Genomic DNA, 17295 nt, shown 5'->3' on the forward strand with positions numbered 1-17295 from the left:
TACATGCAAAATCCAGCAACCAATGGGCATTATCAGTAAAGACCATCACACGCATATGGCACAGGGAAGACTTTCGTGTTCCACATCATGGAGAACCGAGAGTTCCAGCTTTCTTAGGGGAAGGCAATAAAGAAAAATTCATCTCAGCAAATGTGCTGCTGACCCAACCATGCTCAGGAAAGGGCCATTGGCTCACAGATAAAGACCTTATACAGATGGGTCTTTCAAACTTCTCTTTATTTCTAAAAGTGTGTAAAGCTAGCACAGGAAAACCTGGTACACAGTAAGACGAAAGCATTTTCCACCCCTAGCATTGAGTGTTGTTTAGGCGAGTACAAAGAGGAATGTGCTTTAAGAAGCCGGCATATTGTTCCTTTTTCTGGAGTACAATTTCCCGAATTCAGAATGACCCATTCCTGTTACTCAGCTTTGCTCCTAATCTTTCAAGTAGTAGAGACAAAGTACCTCTGTGCTATTCTAGGAAAGACCACCACACATTATATTCACAAAATGGGCTATTTTGGTCTGTTTGGAAGCGCAACTCTCATCAGGTTAAAATAGACTGAAATAATTGCTTAAAGTGATTGTAAAGTCTTTTTTTTGGTTAAAAATAACAAACATGTTATACTTACCTGCCCTGTGCAGTGGTTTTGCACAGGGTGGCCCAAATCCTTCTCAGGTTCCTATTCGGGGCTCCTGGCCTCTCCCTCCCATTGAGTACCCTTGCAGCAGGGGTGGGGAACCTATGCTTCGGGGGCCGTATGCGGCCCCTGAAGTCATCTGGTCCGTCTGTGTCTCTCAGCTGAACTGTCAGAATGGAGCCAATGCTTAATGTATAGTTCCTGCTCCGTTATGACAGTCTGAGTGAGTCACAGGCGGAGTGATATCAAATGCACTCCGCCTGTGACCAATACAGGAAACATCACCTCTTCCTCCAGCATGGCGCTGCTACACTTCTCCTAGCCAGCATTTCCCGTCAGCAGCACACACAGCAGTACCAGCCAGAGCCAGCAGTACCAGCCAGAGCCAGCAGTACTCGCAGCAGTACCAGCCAAAACCAGCAGTACCCACAGCAGAACCAGCAGTACCAGCCAGAGTCAGCAGTACCTACAACAGTACCAGCCAGCAGTACCTACAGCACAGTACCAACCTGAGCCAGCAGTATCCACAGAAATACCAGCCAGCAGTACCAGCCCGAGCCAGCAGTACCCACAGCACAGTACCAGCCATCAGTACAAGCCTGAGCCAGCAGTACCCATAGCAGTTCCAGCCTAAGCCAGCAGTACCTACAGCACAGTACCATCCTGAGCCAGCAGTACCCACAGCAATACCAGCCAGCAGTACCAGCCCGAGCCAGCAGTACCCACAGCACAGTACCAGCCATCAGTACAAGCCTGAGCCAGCAGTACCCATAGCAGTTCCAGCCTGAGCCAGCAGTACCCACAGCAGTACCAGCCAGCAGTATCAGTCTGAGCCAGCAGTACCAGTCAGCAGTACCCACAGCAGTACCAGCCAGCAGTATTCACAGCACAGTACAAGCCAGCAGTACCAGCCTGAGCCAGCAGTACCCACAGCAATACCAGCCAGCTGTACCCACCAGCAGTACCAGCCAGCTATACCCACCAGCAGTACCAGCCAGCTATACCCACCAGCAGTTCTTTTCAAAACTTACCACCGCAAAAAAGTTGACTGCACTCCAGACTGACCGACGCAAACCTGGAAAATCTGTTGCGAGTAGCATCATCATCAATACCAGCTAACATCACACACCTCACCAAAGAGAAGCAGTTGCAGCCATCACATTAGGGGGGAGTTAATCAAATGTTTGACCAAATATAACAGGCTAATTTTTAAAGGTGATAATTTGTACGGCCCCCGAATGGTTTTATAAATACCTAAATGGCCCTTGGCAGAAAAAAGGTTCCCCACCCCTGCCTTACAGCAAGTAACTTGCTATGGAGGCACCCTAACCAAAGTTGCAGCTGTTCCCATATTGACACGGAGCTGCAACCCGCCCCAGCCCCCTCTCTCATTGGCCCGTTGAATTTGATTGACAGCAGCCAATGGCACCGCACTGACCTCTCAGCCAATGAGGAGGTAGAGTCTTGGGAAGCTGAGACACTCCTGCAACATAGCTGGATAGAGATGGTCTCAGGTAAGTACTGGGAGAAGAGGGGGGGGGGGTGCTGCACACAGAAGGCTTTTTATCTAAATGCATAAAATGCATTAAGATAAAAAAAAAAAAAACCTCCTTCTGACTTTACAACCACTTTAAAGCTGGCCATAGACAGAACAAAATGTGGTTGGGTCAGTAGGAAATGGACATGTTTTAAATTGCCTATGGGCAGGATGGTTCTACTGATCTATCAATCAACTTCAGTACAACCAGCCTGTCTGGATTTTTTGGCATTACTGCCGCCAGCTATAGCCAACAGCAGTACTTGTTGTATTGTGATGGCTGGGAAATTTCCCGCTGTCAGACAACAATAGCGTGGGGGGGGATTCCTCCATCAACATTGAATGTTTTGATGGGGGAATTGAGCAAATTTCTCTCCTCCAACCAACGGTACCAAACTTATTTGTTATTGCCTTCAACCCTATCCTAAAGCAATGCTGCTTACCAAAGTATATGGAGAGATTATTACTGGTGGGGGAGAGCGAACGAATGATCAGCAAGGTTTTTTCCTGCTAACTGCTAAAAGAGAGGCAAAAGAGAAGCTACATTTCAAGCTGGCCACCTACTCGCATGCAGAAGAAAAACACTGAATGGTGGCCAGCTGAGTGCCAGCTGGAGAGATTCCCAATTCTATTTATGCTACCCAAGGTGAGGCGAAATTTAAAAAATGTAGAGCAGTCACCAGAATCGGTTATGAATTATCCAATGAGGACATGCTCTGATGACATTTGTCTAAGGCCATGTTCACACTGATCCGACTCGAAAGTCATACGACTTCTGATCCAGCTTGGCCCTGCGACTTCAATGAACGGGACCCGATTATGATCCAGCCATACCAGGCCCTTTGAATCTGGTATGAATCTTGAGGGGGAACCTAAACCCCCCCCCACTTCTGGACCATATCAGGCCACATGCCCTCAACATGAGGGGGTGAGTGGTTTGGGGCATGGGGGCTCTGCGTCACCCCACCCCGAAGCATCTTGTCCCCATGTTGATGGGGACAAGGGCCTCTTTCCCACCACCCTGGGCTGTGGGGGTCTGTGAACAGGGGGCTTATCAGAATCTTGAAGCCTCTTTTAAGAAGGGGGCCCCCAGATCCCAGTCCTCCCCTCTATATGAATGAGTATGGGGTACATGGTACCCCTATCCATTTACCACTAAAAAAAAAAGCAGTATAGTGTAAATAAAAACAAGAGAGGGTTTTTTTCCGCTTCATCCACCGATGTGTTCTTCCTCCGGTCTTGTCCCTCACAGGATGTCTCAATGGGTGGGGCCTCTATGTAAGAACTGGCAGACATCACAGATGACACAACAGAGGGAGTCAGCATCGGAGGAGGACCAGATCGGCAGAGTAGAAGACGGAAGGAAGAAGAGATAACCGGAGGGAGAGGGGGAAGACAGCAGATGAGGGGAAACACATCAGTGGCAGAATATGAGAAAGAAGGCACGCTAGAGCTACGACATGGGACATTCTTCACTTTTAAAGCAGGGTTCCAATGGTTTTTGTGTTTATTACAAGTCAGCAGCTACACTGTTTTTTTTTTTTTCTTTTGTTTTTTTTTATTAAATGGGTGAATGGGTGGGGGTACAATGTACCCGATACGCATTCACATAGTAGGGGGCCAGGCTCTGGGGGCCCCCTTGCTAAAGGAGGCTTGCAGATTTCGATAAGTCCCCTGCCCGTAGACCCCCACAACCACTGCCCAGGGTTGTCAGGAAGAGGCCCTTGTTCCCCATCAACATGGGTACAAGGTGTTTTGGGGTGGGGAGCGCAGAGCCCCCCCTGCCCCAAAGCACCCCCCATGTTAAGGGCAAGTGGCCTGGTATAGTCCAGGAGGGGGGCGCTCGCTTGTCCTCCCCCCCCCCCACTTTACTGACCTGCCAGGGTGCATACTCGGATAAGGGTCTGGTAATGATTTTGTGGGGGATACCAGGCCGATTTTTTTTTCTGGCATCCTTTGGAGCACAAGTCGCACCACTATTTGGATCATGACTTGGATGTGACTTCTATTAAAATCAATGGGCTGAAAGTCAGATCAGTTAAGACGGCTCTCATAGGGAACCATTGATTTTGACTAGAGGCAGAGAAACGCCGCTAAAAGCAAACGCAGTTAAAACGCACATTAACGCCAATGCAAAAAGCTACTAAAGCAAGTTTTTACCGCAGTTTTTTTTCCCCCCCAATAGTAGCAGGAGGTTCCCCCTCAAGGTCCGCAGAGCACAAGTCGGCTCATTTAAGACGATGATCCCAAGTTCCATTAAAATCAATGGGCTTAAAATCGTGCCCAAGTCGGACCAAAGTAATGCTGGAAGCACAGGACCAGTTAAGATGGTTCTCATAAGGAACCATTGATTTGGACACGTCATGCGACTTGTGCTCTGGAAGTCAAAGCACACGTTGGACCAGTGTGAACTGGCCCTAAGATTTGAGTTCCTCTCAGTTCTTGTTGTGTCTGCAGGACAGGTTGTATAGGAAATTCTCCCCAGCAGAACACAGACATCAGAAATACCATGATAGGATTTTAACCTTGCTGTAATCTATCCAAAATAAAGAAAAAAAAAAAATGAAAAAGTAATTTTGGCAATACACACTATAAACAAGTCTACAAGACATTTATTTCAGTCCTTCCCGAAAATCAGGCCATTGTGTTGTACTATCCTTCTCATAATAACCACATATAAATCAACATAATCCCTCCCAAAGACCCCACATATTTCTTTCTTTGAATGACATGAGCCAAACAAAAGCCAATAGAAATTGTCTGCTCATACACCTGATCAATGCTGCCAGAATATTCAATCCAAAATTCTAACAGGACTGATATAGAGAACTCCTTTCTATCTGTGACATGGCAGACGTGATTAAGTCCTTAATAATGAAGAAAAAAAAATGTGTTCTACTTGGTACCCGTCACTATTGTTCCACTACTTGGATCAATACAACCGCCTTATGACTAACCCATGAATTTCCAGACCGTCCTGAAATAGTTTGAACTATGCGGACAATTCTACTGCCAATCTGCTACAGAGAGCTCTGGAGGCCCAAGGGAGGCCTCCTCCACCCCACCACCCCGCTAAGGACCCATAAAGGGAAATCTCCCAGCTTACATATGATTACTACTCTCACCCAAAACCAATTACCAGTTTCCAACCACAACCAAACTTGGGTTCCTAATAACATCTCTGCAATGTAGCTCAATCATTTATCAGTTCGGGTAATCGAAGTATGATAGGGTGAGCATTCACCGACAGCATACAACAAGCAGTGGGCCAACAATTGGCACTTTTCCACTGCAAGTACCGGCTCGGCTCTACTTGGCCCTGTTTGGTTTTCCACTGCATGGTACCGCATGGTACGGTGTTGGAACGGTTCGGTATGGTTTGCTTTTCCACTTAAGTAGTACTAAAGGGTAAGTGGGTGGGATAGTGGGTGGGATAACAACGATTCTCTGACCAATCAGTGGCTAGTAGTGACAAACAGTCAGCTGCATGCAAAGGATTGTGGGATATGGTACCGGTATGGTACCTCTTGTAGCACTTTTCCACTGCAAGTACCGGCTCGGCTCTACTCGGCCCTGCTTGGCCCGGTTTGCTTTTCCACTGCTGGTACTGCATGGTACGGTACGGTATGGTTTGCTTTTCCACTAAAGTAGTACTAAAGTTAAGTGGGATAACAACGGGGTGGGTGTGATTCTCTGACCAATCAGTGACTAGTAGTGACTGCATGCAAAGAATTGTCGGATATGGTACTGGGCATGGTACCTGTTGGAACCACAATCGAGTAGGTACTGTTTTTGAGAGCCGTACCGTTCGGTTCCATGCAGTGGAAAAGCGCCATTGGAACCACAATCGAGGTGGTACTGTTTTAGACAGCTGTACCGTTCGGTTCCATGCAGTGGAAAAGCGCCGCCGTACCGTACCGAACCGTTCCTACAATATACCATGCGGTACCAGCAGTGGAAAAGCACAAAAGCGAGCCGAACCGTTCGGTTCCATGCAGTGGAAAAGCGCCATTGGAACCACAATCGAGGTGGTACTGTTTTAGAGAGCCGTACCGTTCGGTTCCATGCAGTGGAAAAGCGCCGCCGTACCATACCGTACCGAACCGTTCCTACACCGTACCATGCGGTACCAGCAGTGGAAAAGCACAAAAGCGAGCCGAACGGTTCGGTTCCATGCAGTGGAAAAGCGCCATTGGAACCACAATCAAGGTGGTACTGTTTTAGAGAGCCGTACCGTTCGGTTCCATGTAGTGGAAAAGCGCCGCCATACCGTACCAACACCCTACCATGCGGTACCAGCAGTGGAAAAGCACAAAAGCGAGCCGAACGGTTCGGTTCCATGCAGTGGAAAAGCGCCATTGGAACCACAATCGAGGTGGTACTGTTTTAGAGAGCCGTACCGTTCGGTTCCATGTAGTGGAAAAGCGCCGCCATACCGTACCAACACCCTACCATGTGGTACCAGCAGTGGAAAAGCACAAAAGCGAGCCGAACCGTTCGGTTCCATGCAGTGGAAAAGCACCAAATGTCTGGCCGGCTTCAACTATCCAAGATTGGTACTGACTTCTACCAACGTCAGATCTCACATTCAATTATAAACTAGAGTCATTTGTTGTTCTTTGGGCAAAGCATACCAGGCATTTTTCTCTAAGAGGATGCTATTTTCAACTAAATCCCATCTGCCAAAGCTGGCTACAGATCACAAACTGAGCCATAGAACTTGCAAAATAGTATAGGAATCTACTTCAATAAACCAGATTTGGAATTTCCTAAACACATACACTGCTGTCATTAATCCAATTCCCCCCAAAGTACAAAGCCAGTACCAATGAGCCATACCTCTTACCTTAACAAATATACCAGGACCAGGCAAAATGGTTTTCTCAAGATGGTGCGTTACAAGGCCCTTAACCACTGTAGTTTAGCTTTACCTTATTTTTACTTTGTACTTAAAAAAATACAAAAAAAAAATGTATATTTAAATATATGAACTTTATATGTAAATTAAATCATCATATTAGCCCCCATATTCAAGTAGTTGTAAACCCCAACTCATGGAATGATCTCATGCAGCCTCTTTGTATGCATATGCCAGCAGTCCAGCAATTTCTACATATCTCCATGTTGGAGACAACGGCACAACATCTCTGCACATTGTCAGTGCAGCCACTTGTAGCCTTCAACAGGATGACAACAAAGGAGCAAAACTGGGATACAGGGACAAACGGTTGTCACCCTATGCCAGGAATTGCCTGAACAAGGACTATGGTGTCAGGATCAGCAGATTTTATTTCATATTCCTAGTAATAGGTTATAGAATATAGGAGGTTTTAGTAATTGGGTTTACATCTACTTTAAATTGACCTTTACATTTAACAGCATGAAACATAACCTTCAAAAAATAAATCACCTCTATGGCTCAAGTTTACTATTTAACCACTTCTGGACTGGAAGGTTTTCCCGCCTTAATGAAAGGGCGATTTTTTTGCGATACGGCACTGCGTTACTTTAACTGACAATTGCACAGTCGTGCGACGCTGCCCCCCCCCCCCCAAAAAAAAATTGATGTCCTTTTTTCACCACAAATAAAGCCTTCTTTTGGGTTTATTTGATCACCTCTGCAATTTTTATTTTTTTGCGCGATAAACAAAAAGGGCGACAATTCTGGGCTTGCTGAATGAACACAGAGACCTATGTACCTAATTAGGAGGAACACAGGATTCCTATGTTCATTACTGACAGAACAGCGGTCTGCCGTTCTGTCTCCAGCGTTCACGGGTGCCCGGTGACATCGCGGCTGCCGGGACCGCCGATTTGCTCCCCGTGGCCAATTGGCACGTGCCCCCCCCCCCCCCCCCACTAGCAGCCCCACAAACTGACGTACAGGTAGGTTGTTTCGCGGGACAGAGCCGACCTGTCGCAGTAAAGCTACATCGGCTGGTCGGCAAGCAGTTAAGGCAGGCTTCTTTATGTAAGGTTCCTTAGAATCCTAGGGTTCCTCCAAAGAATGCTAGGGGTTCCTTGAGCTGTCAACAGTGGAAGATCATTCTCCATCCTACAAGGACTACTAATGTAAGGTGGGGAATTCCTACTGACATTCAATGTGAGGGGACACAACTCCCCCGATTGCCAGCCCCAAGAGGGCATCCCTCCACCGATCACCAACCCCAAGGGGGGCATCCCCTCCACCAATCAACCCCGAGGGGGGCATCCCCTCCACCAATCAACCCCGAGGGGGGCATCCCCTCCACCAATCACCAACCCCCGAGGAGGGCATCCCCTCCACCAATCACCAACCCCCGAGGAGGGCATCCCCTCCACCAATCACCAACCCCCGAGGAGGGCATCCCCTCCACCAATCAACCCCGAGGGGGGCATCCCCCCCACCGATCACCAACCCCGAGGGGGGCATCCCCTCCACCGATCACCAACCCCAAGAGGGCACCCCCTCCACCAATCACCAACCCCAAGAGGGCACCCCCTCCACCAATCACCAACCCCAAGAGGGCATCCCCTCCACCATTTCACCAACCCCAAGGGGGGCATCCCCTCCACCAATCACCAACCCCAAGGGGGGCATCCCCTCCACCAATCACCAACCCCAAGGGGGGCATCCCCTCCACCAATCACCAACCCCAAGGGGGGCATCCCCTCCACCAATCACCAACCCCAAGGGGGGCATCCCCTCCACCAATCACCAACCCCAAGGGGGGCATCCCCTCCACCAATCACCAACCCCAAGGGGGGCATCCCCTCCACCAATCACCAACCCCAAGGGGGGCATCCCCTCCACCAATCACCAACCCCAAGGGGGCATCCCCTCCACCAATCACCAACCCCAAGGGGGCATCCCCTCCACCAATCACCAACCCCAAGGGGGAATCCCCTCCGTCAATCACCAACCCAAAGGGGGCATCCCCTCCGTCAATCACCAACCCAAAGGGGGCATCCCCTCCGTCAATCACCAACCCAAAGGGGGCATCCCCTCCGTCAATCACCAACCCAAAGGGGGCATCCCCTCCACCAATCACCAACCCCAAGGGGGCATCCCCCCCACCAATCACCAACCCAAAGGGGGAATCCCCTCCACCGATCTCCACTGATTACCAATATGAGGGACATTTTTCCATTGACCACCAAGGTAAGAGGACAATTTTCGACTGACAAGCAGTGTGAACAGACACTACAATCATCACAGTTTAGGTTTGTTTTCTGGACATTATTATTGCCATATAGAGCAGAGAAGTGTTGTAAAATAATCTGGTCTGGGTGTCAAATAATCTAGTTAGACCATCATTTTATTTATTCTTTTAAAGCGTACTACAACGTTATCATGTTAATGTACTATGACTTGAAGATACAAAACATCGCACCGTTTACCTTTTTCTTCTTTTTAACTTTTTCCTGAAATGTCACAAATTAACAATTCATTCAACATTGATGCAGCTCAGCATGTTATGATGGAGTGCATTGTGCCAAAATGTCATCTTTCCTACCTTTTTCAGTGGACACCAAGGCAGCACCATTGGTGTGAACTGAAACAAGGGGACATGGGGTAAACTGCCCTGTAATGTGTTGAAACTATGCAAACAGGCTCAAAAAGAAAAAATAAGGGCGATATACCAAAACTAGAGCAGCTCTGTATAGCAACCAATCAGCTTTTGTCTTTATCTTGTTTAATAGGGCTGCATTCACGTGGACATTTAGCCACACTGCCAATCAGTTGTATGTGAATAGTTAGAGCCACTGAGCCCGTACAGTGCAATGACAGCTATCTGTGACTGTTCACACAGCCATAGATTACTTACAGCGATCACAGCTGGGTGCATTCAGCGATCATAGCTGGGTGCATACAGCGATCATAGCTGGGTGCATACAGCGATCATAGCTGGGTGCATACAGCGATCATAGCTGGGTGCATACGGCGATCATAGCTGGGTGCATACGGCGATCATAGCTGGGTGCATACGGCGATCATAGCTGGGTGCATACGGCGATCATAGCTGGGTGCATACGGCGATCATAGCTGGGTGCATACGGTGATCATAGCTGGGTGCATACAGTGATCATAGCTGGGTGCATACGGTGATCATAGCTGGGTGCATACAGTGATCATAGCTGGGTGCATACAGTGATCATAGCTGGGTGCATACAGCGATCATAGCTGGGTGCATACAGCGATCATAGCTGGGTGCATACAGCGATCATAGCTGGGTGCATATGGTGATCATAGCTGGGTGCATACAGTGATCATAGCTGGGTGCATACAGTGATCATAGCTGGGTGCATACGGTGATCATAGCTGGGTGCATACGGTGATCATAGCTGGGTGCATACAGTGATCATAGCTGGGTGCATACAGTGATCATAGCTGGGTGCATACAGTGATCATAGCTGGGTGCATACGGTGATCATAGCTGGGTGCATACGGTGATCATAGCTGGGTGCATACGGTGATCATAGCTGGGCGCATACAGTGGTCATAGCTGGGTGCATACAGTGGTCATAGCTGGGCGCATACAGTGGTCATAGCTGGGCGCATACAGTGGTCATAGCTGGGCGCATACAGTGGTCATAGCTGGGCGCATACAGTGGTCATAGCTGGGTGCATACGGTGATCATAGCTGGGTGCATACGGTGATCATAGCTGGGTGCATACAGTGATCATAGCTGGGTGCATACAGCGATCATAGCTGGGTGCATACAGCGATCATAGCTGGGTGCATACAGTGATCATAGCTGGGTGCATACAGTGGTCATAGCTGGGTGCATACAGTGGTCATAGCTGGGTGCATACAGTGGTCATAGCTGGGCGCATACAGTGGTCATAGCTGGGCGCATACAGTGGTCATAGCTGGGCGCATACAGTGATCATAGCTGGGTGCATACAGTGATCATAGCTGGGTGCATACAGTGATCATAGCTGGGTGCATACAGTGATCATAGCTGGGTGCATACAGTGGTCATAGCTGGGTGCATACAGTGGTCATAGCTGGGCGCATACAGTGGTCATAGCTGGGTGCATACAGTGATCATAGCTGGGTGCATACAGTGATCATAGCTGGGTGCATACAGTGATCATAGCTGGGCGCATACAGTGGTCATAGCTGGGCGCATACAGTGGTCATAGCTGGGCGCATACAGTGGTCATAGCTGGGTGCATACAGTGGTCATAGCTGGGCGCATACAGTGGTCATAGCTGGGCGCATACAGTGGTCATAGCTGGGCGCATACAGTGATCATAGCTGGGTGCATACAGTGATCATAGCTGGGTGCATACAGTGATCATAGCTGGGTGCATACAGTGATCATAGCTGGGTGCATACAGTGATCATAGCTGGGTGCATACAGTGGTCATAGCTGGGTGCATACAGTGGTCATAGCTGGGCGCATACAGTGGTCATAGCTGGGTGCATACAGTGATCATAGCTGGGTGCATACAGTGATCATAGCTGGGTGCATACAGTGGTCATAGCTGGGCGCATACAGTGGTCATAGCTGGGCGCATACAGTGGTCATAGCTGGGTGCATACAGTGATCATAGCTGGGTGCATACAAAGTGGCCAAAGCTGTCAACCCCAGCCACAGGAAAAAGTCAATTCTTTCTGCTGGGATTGCCAGCAAATACAGCCTAACAATGGAACTAAATGTAAAAAGTCAACAACTGCAAACAGGCAGGCTTTTTATTGCACCGTCTCCTGTGCAAAAAGTGCCCTTACCTGCTTGTTTGCAATCCTCAGTGGAACATACAAGTGGCCCAGGTGCCGCTCAGTTTACTTTCCGGGAACAGTGCTAGTGGGCCGGGATGCCGACACTGTTCAGGGACTTCACAGGCGGACCCAACGTAAGTATTTGGGACTTTTGTTAAACTTTCAGAATGAAAGCTGACCGGTTGCCATGGACGGCTGCTCCAGATTTTGGATGCTCGTTTTGATAAATTCCCCTTAAAAAGGTAAAAACGAATGCAGCCAGCACATCAAAGGGATGATACCATGCAATATATGAGATTTATGTTTTTAGGTTCAAATATCCTTTAGAATCCGGCTCTAAAAATGACCTTGCAGTGGCCCAGGGGCTATAGGGGTTCTAAACTCAAAATAGTTTTATTTACCTTAATGCATTCTCAACTACCCAATCTACCCATCACCCATCACCCAATCTACCCATCACCCAATCTACCCATCACCCATCACCCAATCTACCCATCACCCATCACCCATCCAGAGCTGTCCCAGCTGCAGCCCTGCTCTCCTCTCTTCCTGGTGTCAAAGAAGAAACAAGAGAGTAGAAGCCACGGCTCTTTCTCTAGAAGAAGTTTTACTATCACTTTAAATGACTGTTAAGTCCAGGGGTACAGAAATACTCTGGCAGGCTTCTGAGATACAAAGCTGCTTCTATAGGCCAATGGATACATCGAGCACAATGCTGGACGAGGAGGACGACGAGCAGAGGGCAAGTGGGAGAATGAGCAGATGAGGAGGTGGACGACGACAAGCGGAGGAGGAGGACGACGACAAGCGGAGGAGGAGGACGACGACAAGAGGAGGAGGAGGACGACAAGCGGAGGAGGAGGACGACGACAAGCGGAGGAGGAGGACGACGACAAGAGGAGGAGGAGGACGACGACAACAAGAGGAGGAGGACGACGACAAGCGGAGGAGGAGGAGGAGGACGAGGCCGGCGAGCAAAGGAGGATGACAACTAAAAATGAGGAGCAGAGGAGGAGGAAGACAACAATGATGAGGAGGAGGAGGAGGAGAAGGACGACAAGCAGAGGGCGAGTGGGAGAATGAGCAGAGGAGGAGGCTGTGGAAGACGAGCAGATGAGTAGGTGGACGACGACAAGCGGAGGAGGAGGACGACGACAAGCGGAGGAGGAGGACGACGACAAGCGGAGGAGGAGGACGACGACAAGCGGAGGAGGAGGACGACGACAAAAGGATGAGGACAAGGACAACGACAAAAGGAGGAGGATAAGGACGATGACAAAAGGAGGAGGACGGCGACAAGCGGAGGAGGACGACGACGACAAGCGGAGGAGGACGACAAGCGGAGGAGGAGGAGGACGACGACAAGCGGAGGAGGACGACGACGACAAGAGGAGGAGGAGGACGACAAGCGGAGGAGGACGACGACGACAAGCGGAGGAGGACAAGGACGACGACAAGAGGAGGAGGACAAGGACGACGACAAGAGGAGGAGGAGGACGACAAGCGGAGGAGGACGACGACGACGACAAGAGGAGGAGGACAGCGACAAGCGGAGGAGGAGGACGACGACAAGCGGAGGAGGACGACAAGCGGAGGATGACGACGGCAACAAGCGGAGGAGGAGGACGACGACAAGCGGAGGAGGACAAGGACAACGACAAGAGGAGGAGGACGGCGACAAGCGGAGGAGGACGACAATCGGAGGAGGAGGACGACGACAATCGGAGGAGGAGGACGACGACAATCGGAGGAGGAGGACGACGACAATCGGAGGAGGAGGACGACGACAATCGGAGGAGGAGGACAACGACGACAAGAGGAGGAGGGCGACGGCGGCGAGCAAAGGAGGATGACAACAAAAAAATGAGGAGCAGAGGAAGAGGAAGACAACAATGACGAGGAGGAGGAGGAGGAGAAGGACGACGAGCAGAGGGCGAGTGGGAGAATGAGCAGAGGAGGAGGCTGTGGAAGATGAGCAGATGAGTAGGTGGACGACGAGCAGAGGAGGAGGAGGACGACAAGCAAAGGAGGATGACGAGGAGGAGAATGACAAGCAGAGGAAGAGGACGAGGAGGAGAACGACAAGCAGAGGAGGAGGAGGAGAACGACGACAAGCAGAGGAGGAGGACGACGACAAGCGGAGGAGGAGGAGGAGGACGACGACAAGCAGAGGAGGAGGAGGAGGACGACGACAAGCAGAGGAGGAGGAGGAGGACGACGACAAGCAGAGGAGGAGGAGGAGGAGGAGGAGGACGACGACGACGACGACGACAAGCAGAGGAGGAGGACGACGACGACAAGCAGAGGAGGAGGAAGACAAGGAGGAGGAGGAGGAGGAGGAAGAGGAGGAGGAGGAGGAGGACGACAAGGAGGAGGAGGAAGACGACGAGGAGGAGGACGACGACAACGAGGAGGAGGACGACGACAACGAGGAGGAGGACGACGACAACGAGGAGGAGGAAGACGACAACGAGGAGGAGGAAGACGACAACGAGGAGGAGGAAGACGACAACGAGGAGGAGGAAGACGACAAGGAGGAGGAAGACGACAAGGAGGAGGAGGAAGACGACAACGAGGAGGAGGAAGACAATGAGGAGGACAACGAGTACAAGAGGAGGGCATGCAGGTGCGGACGACGAGGAAGAATAGGGAGAATGACAATAAGAATGATGAGGCAGAGGAATGAGGAGAATGACAAGAAGCAGAGGAGGAGTTATTAGGAGAATGAGGAGCAGCAGAGGATGATGGAGTGGGGAGAAAGATAAGAAGCAGAGGAGGATGAGGAGCAGGAGGATGATGATGATGATCAGTAGGGAGCAAAAGAGGAGGAATAATGGGGAGGAGGATGAGGAGCAGTAGAGGAAGATGAGGCACAGCAGGGAGCAGGAAGATGATGATGAGCAGGATTATTACGAGTAGTGAGCAGAGGAGGAATGGGGAGGAGCAGAGGAGGATGGTGATGAGTAGGGAACAGAGGAGGAAAGGGGAGGAGGAGTAGGGAGAATGACGAAAAGCAGATGAGGAGTAGCAAAGGAGGAAGATGAGTAGGAAGCAGAGGAGGAGGAATAGGGAGAAAGAGGAGGAGCAGAGGAGGATGAGGAGCAGCAGAGGAGGAAGATGAGTAGGGAGCAGAATAGGAGGCGGAATGGGGAGAATGACGAGGAGCAAAGGAGGAAGATGATGAGTAGGGTGCAAAGGAGGCAGAATGGGGAGAATGACAAGGAGCAGAGGAGGATGAGGAGCAGCAGAGGAGGAAGATGACGAGTAGGGAGCAGAGGTGGAGGAATGGGGAGAATGAGGATGATGATGATGAGGAGGAATGGGGAGAATGAGGAGGATGGGGAGCAGAGGAAGAAGATGATGAGTAGGTAGCAGAGGAGGAGGAATGGGGAGAATGAGGATGAGCAGAGGAGGAGGAATGAGGAGGAGCAGGGGAAGAAGATGATGAGTAGGTAGCAGAGGAGGAGGAATGGGGAGAATGAGGATGATGATGATGAGGAGGAATGGGGAGAATGAGGAGGATGAGGAGCAGAGGAAGAAGATGATGAGTAGGTAGCAGAGGAGGAGGAATGGGGAGAATGAGGAGGAGGATGAGGAGGAGGAGGAATGGGGAGGATGAGGAGGAATGGGGAGAATGAGGAGGAGGATGATGATGAGGAATGAGGGAGGAGGAGGAGGAGGAGGAGGAGGATGAAGAGGAATGGGGAGAATGAGGATGAGCAGAGGAGGAGGAATGGGGAGAATGAGGAGCAGAGGAAGAAGATGATGAGTAGGTAGCAGAGGAGGAGGAATGGGAAGAATGAGGAGGAGGATGATGAGGAGCAGAGGAGGATGATGAGGAATGGGGAGAATGAGGAGGAGGAATGGGGAGAATGAGGAGGAGGATGATGATGATGAGGAGGAATGGGGAGAATGAGGAGGAGTATCTGCAGGCAGTGTGATGAATGGAGGTGATGTGATTAGAGTCAGGCTGTGGGGGAGGTGCAGTAGTTCCAGGTGAAGGATAATAAAACAGGTGACAACCTTCCTGGGCTCCCCCATACACACACTGTACTTGTCACATGACATCCTTCTTGCAGATCAGCCCGGATCCCCCGATGCCCGGGGCCTACCCCGTACATGTGACCCCCCCACAATCCTCCATGGATCCCCCTCCCATGACTGCCTGTCCCCCGCCCCCTCCTCCACTCGCGCTTACCTTTGCCCGTGTAACGATGTGCGTGGCCAGTTTCACCACGGCGAAGTTGCCCTTTCCAATGGTCCTGTCTAATTCGTAATAACCAATCCGAGCCGGGGACGAACGGTGCGGCGGGAGTTGTGTCCCGGGACCCCCGGGCGCTGTGGCCGCCATCTTTCTGCTAGCAAGTCCCGGTCTGACCGGCGGACACCGCGGCCTGACGTCACGGAGGCGTGTCCTGCTGACGGCAGAGGGGAAAGGGGCGGGACCAGTGTGTCAGTAGAAGGGAGTGGGCGGGGCGGTGTGGAGCGTTTGTCACCGGCTGACCCCTCCCACTCGGGAATAGCAGCGGCGCTGTGTATAGGGCTCATCGCATTTCCTGTTATTCCGTCCTGTGCACTGATCACACGGGATGGGGCACTGACATCAGACCACAACCACTCCGCTTATTATTTTCCATGGAGAAATCCCAGCTAAAACTTATTCTGCAGCCGATGGAAATGATTATCAGGATGAAAGTTGGAGATATGATTTGGTTCCAGAGTGCTGGGGGGATTAAAGTGGAACTTTACCTATAACAACCTGATATAAAATAATGTTCATTAGCCAGAAACATACATTTCACAATAATCAGTACAATACTAAGATTAGTGTGTGGTAAATTTCCTCCAGCATTGCTCCCGTGTTTCTTCTTGCTGGAGACTGCTGTTTTGCTGAAGCTAAGAGCCCCTGAACAGCAGTAAATCCAGGGCCAGATTAATGTAGGGGCTATTGGAGCTGCAGCTCCAGGCTCCTACCTTTATATAGGCCCCGGGTTGGCCATATTCACTGTGACCGCTCTTCTGTCACTTGTAAACACAGAAGTCTGGCTTCTATGCTCGCTTCCCCAGGCAGCACCCTCAGAACCTCCCCACACAGCGCGAAGGCCGGACAAGGAGGGACAGTTGCCGATGCATGGATGTGTTTATGGGCTTCAGAGACAGCATCCCATGTTGAATTAGGCATGCATGGCTGCACCCTTCCTCCTCTGGGTGCATGCCAAGGCACGGCCCTTAAGGCCCTTCAAAATCCTCAGCACCAAGCCCATGATGCTCTTAATCCGGCCCTGAGTAAATCATAAAGTAGAACTAACCCCACCCGTTTAATGGTTTCAGACAACAGTTACGTTCCTGGAATGCCAGGATTGCTAACTGTCACATTTGCTTGTGTCCTCAACTAAACTGATAAACC

At 50.4% G+C, this 17295-nt stretch overlaps 1 protein-coding gene across 2 annotated transcripts in view; it reads right to left on the reverse strand.

Annotated features, from left to right (window-relative positions):
- SIK3 (SIK family kinase 3) overlaps nt 1-16300 on the reverse strand; it is a 390005-nt gene extending 373705 nt beyond the window's left edge. For both annotated transcript variants that reach the window (XM_082274215.1, XM_082274214.1), the window contains exon 1: nt 16087-16300. In XM_082274215.1, the coding sequence (XP_082130341.1) occupies nt 16087-16239 (153 nt within the window). In that variant the 5' untranslated portion in view covers nt 16240-16300. The remainder of the gene's footprint in view (nt 1-16086) is intronic.
- Nucleotides 16301-17295: the final 995 nt, after the last annotated feature.

This window comes from Pelophylax lessonae (assembly GCF_965119305.1).
Source record: "Pelophylax lessonae genome assembly, chromosome: 12".
Taxonomy (NCBI): domain Eukaryota; kingdom Metazoa; phylum Chordata; class Amphibia; order Anura; family Ranidae; genus Pelophylax; species Pelophylax lessonae.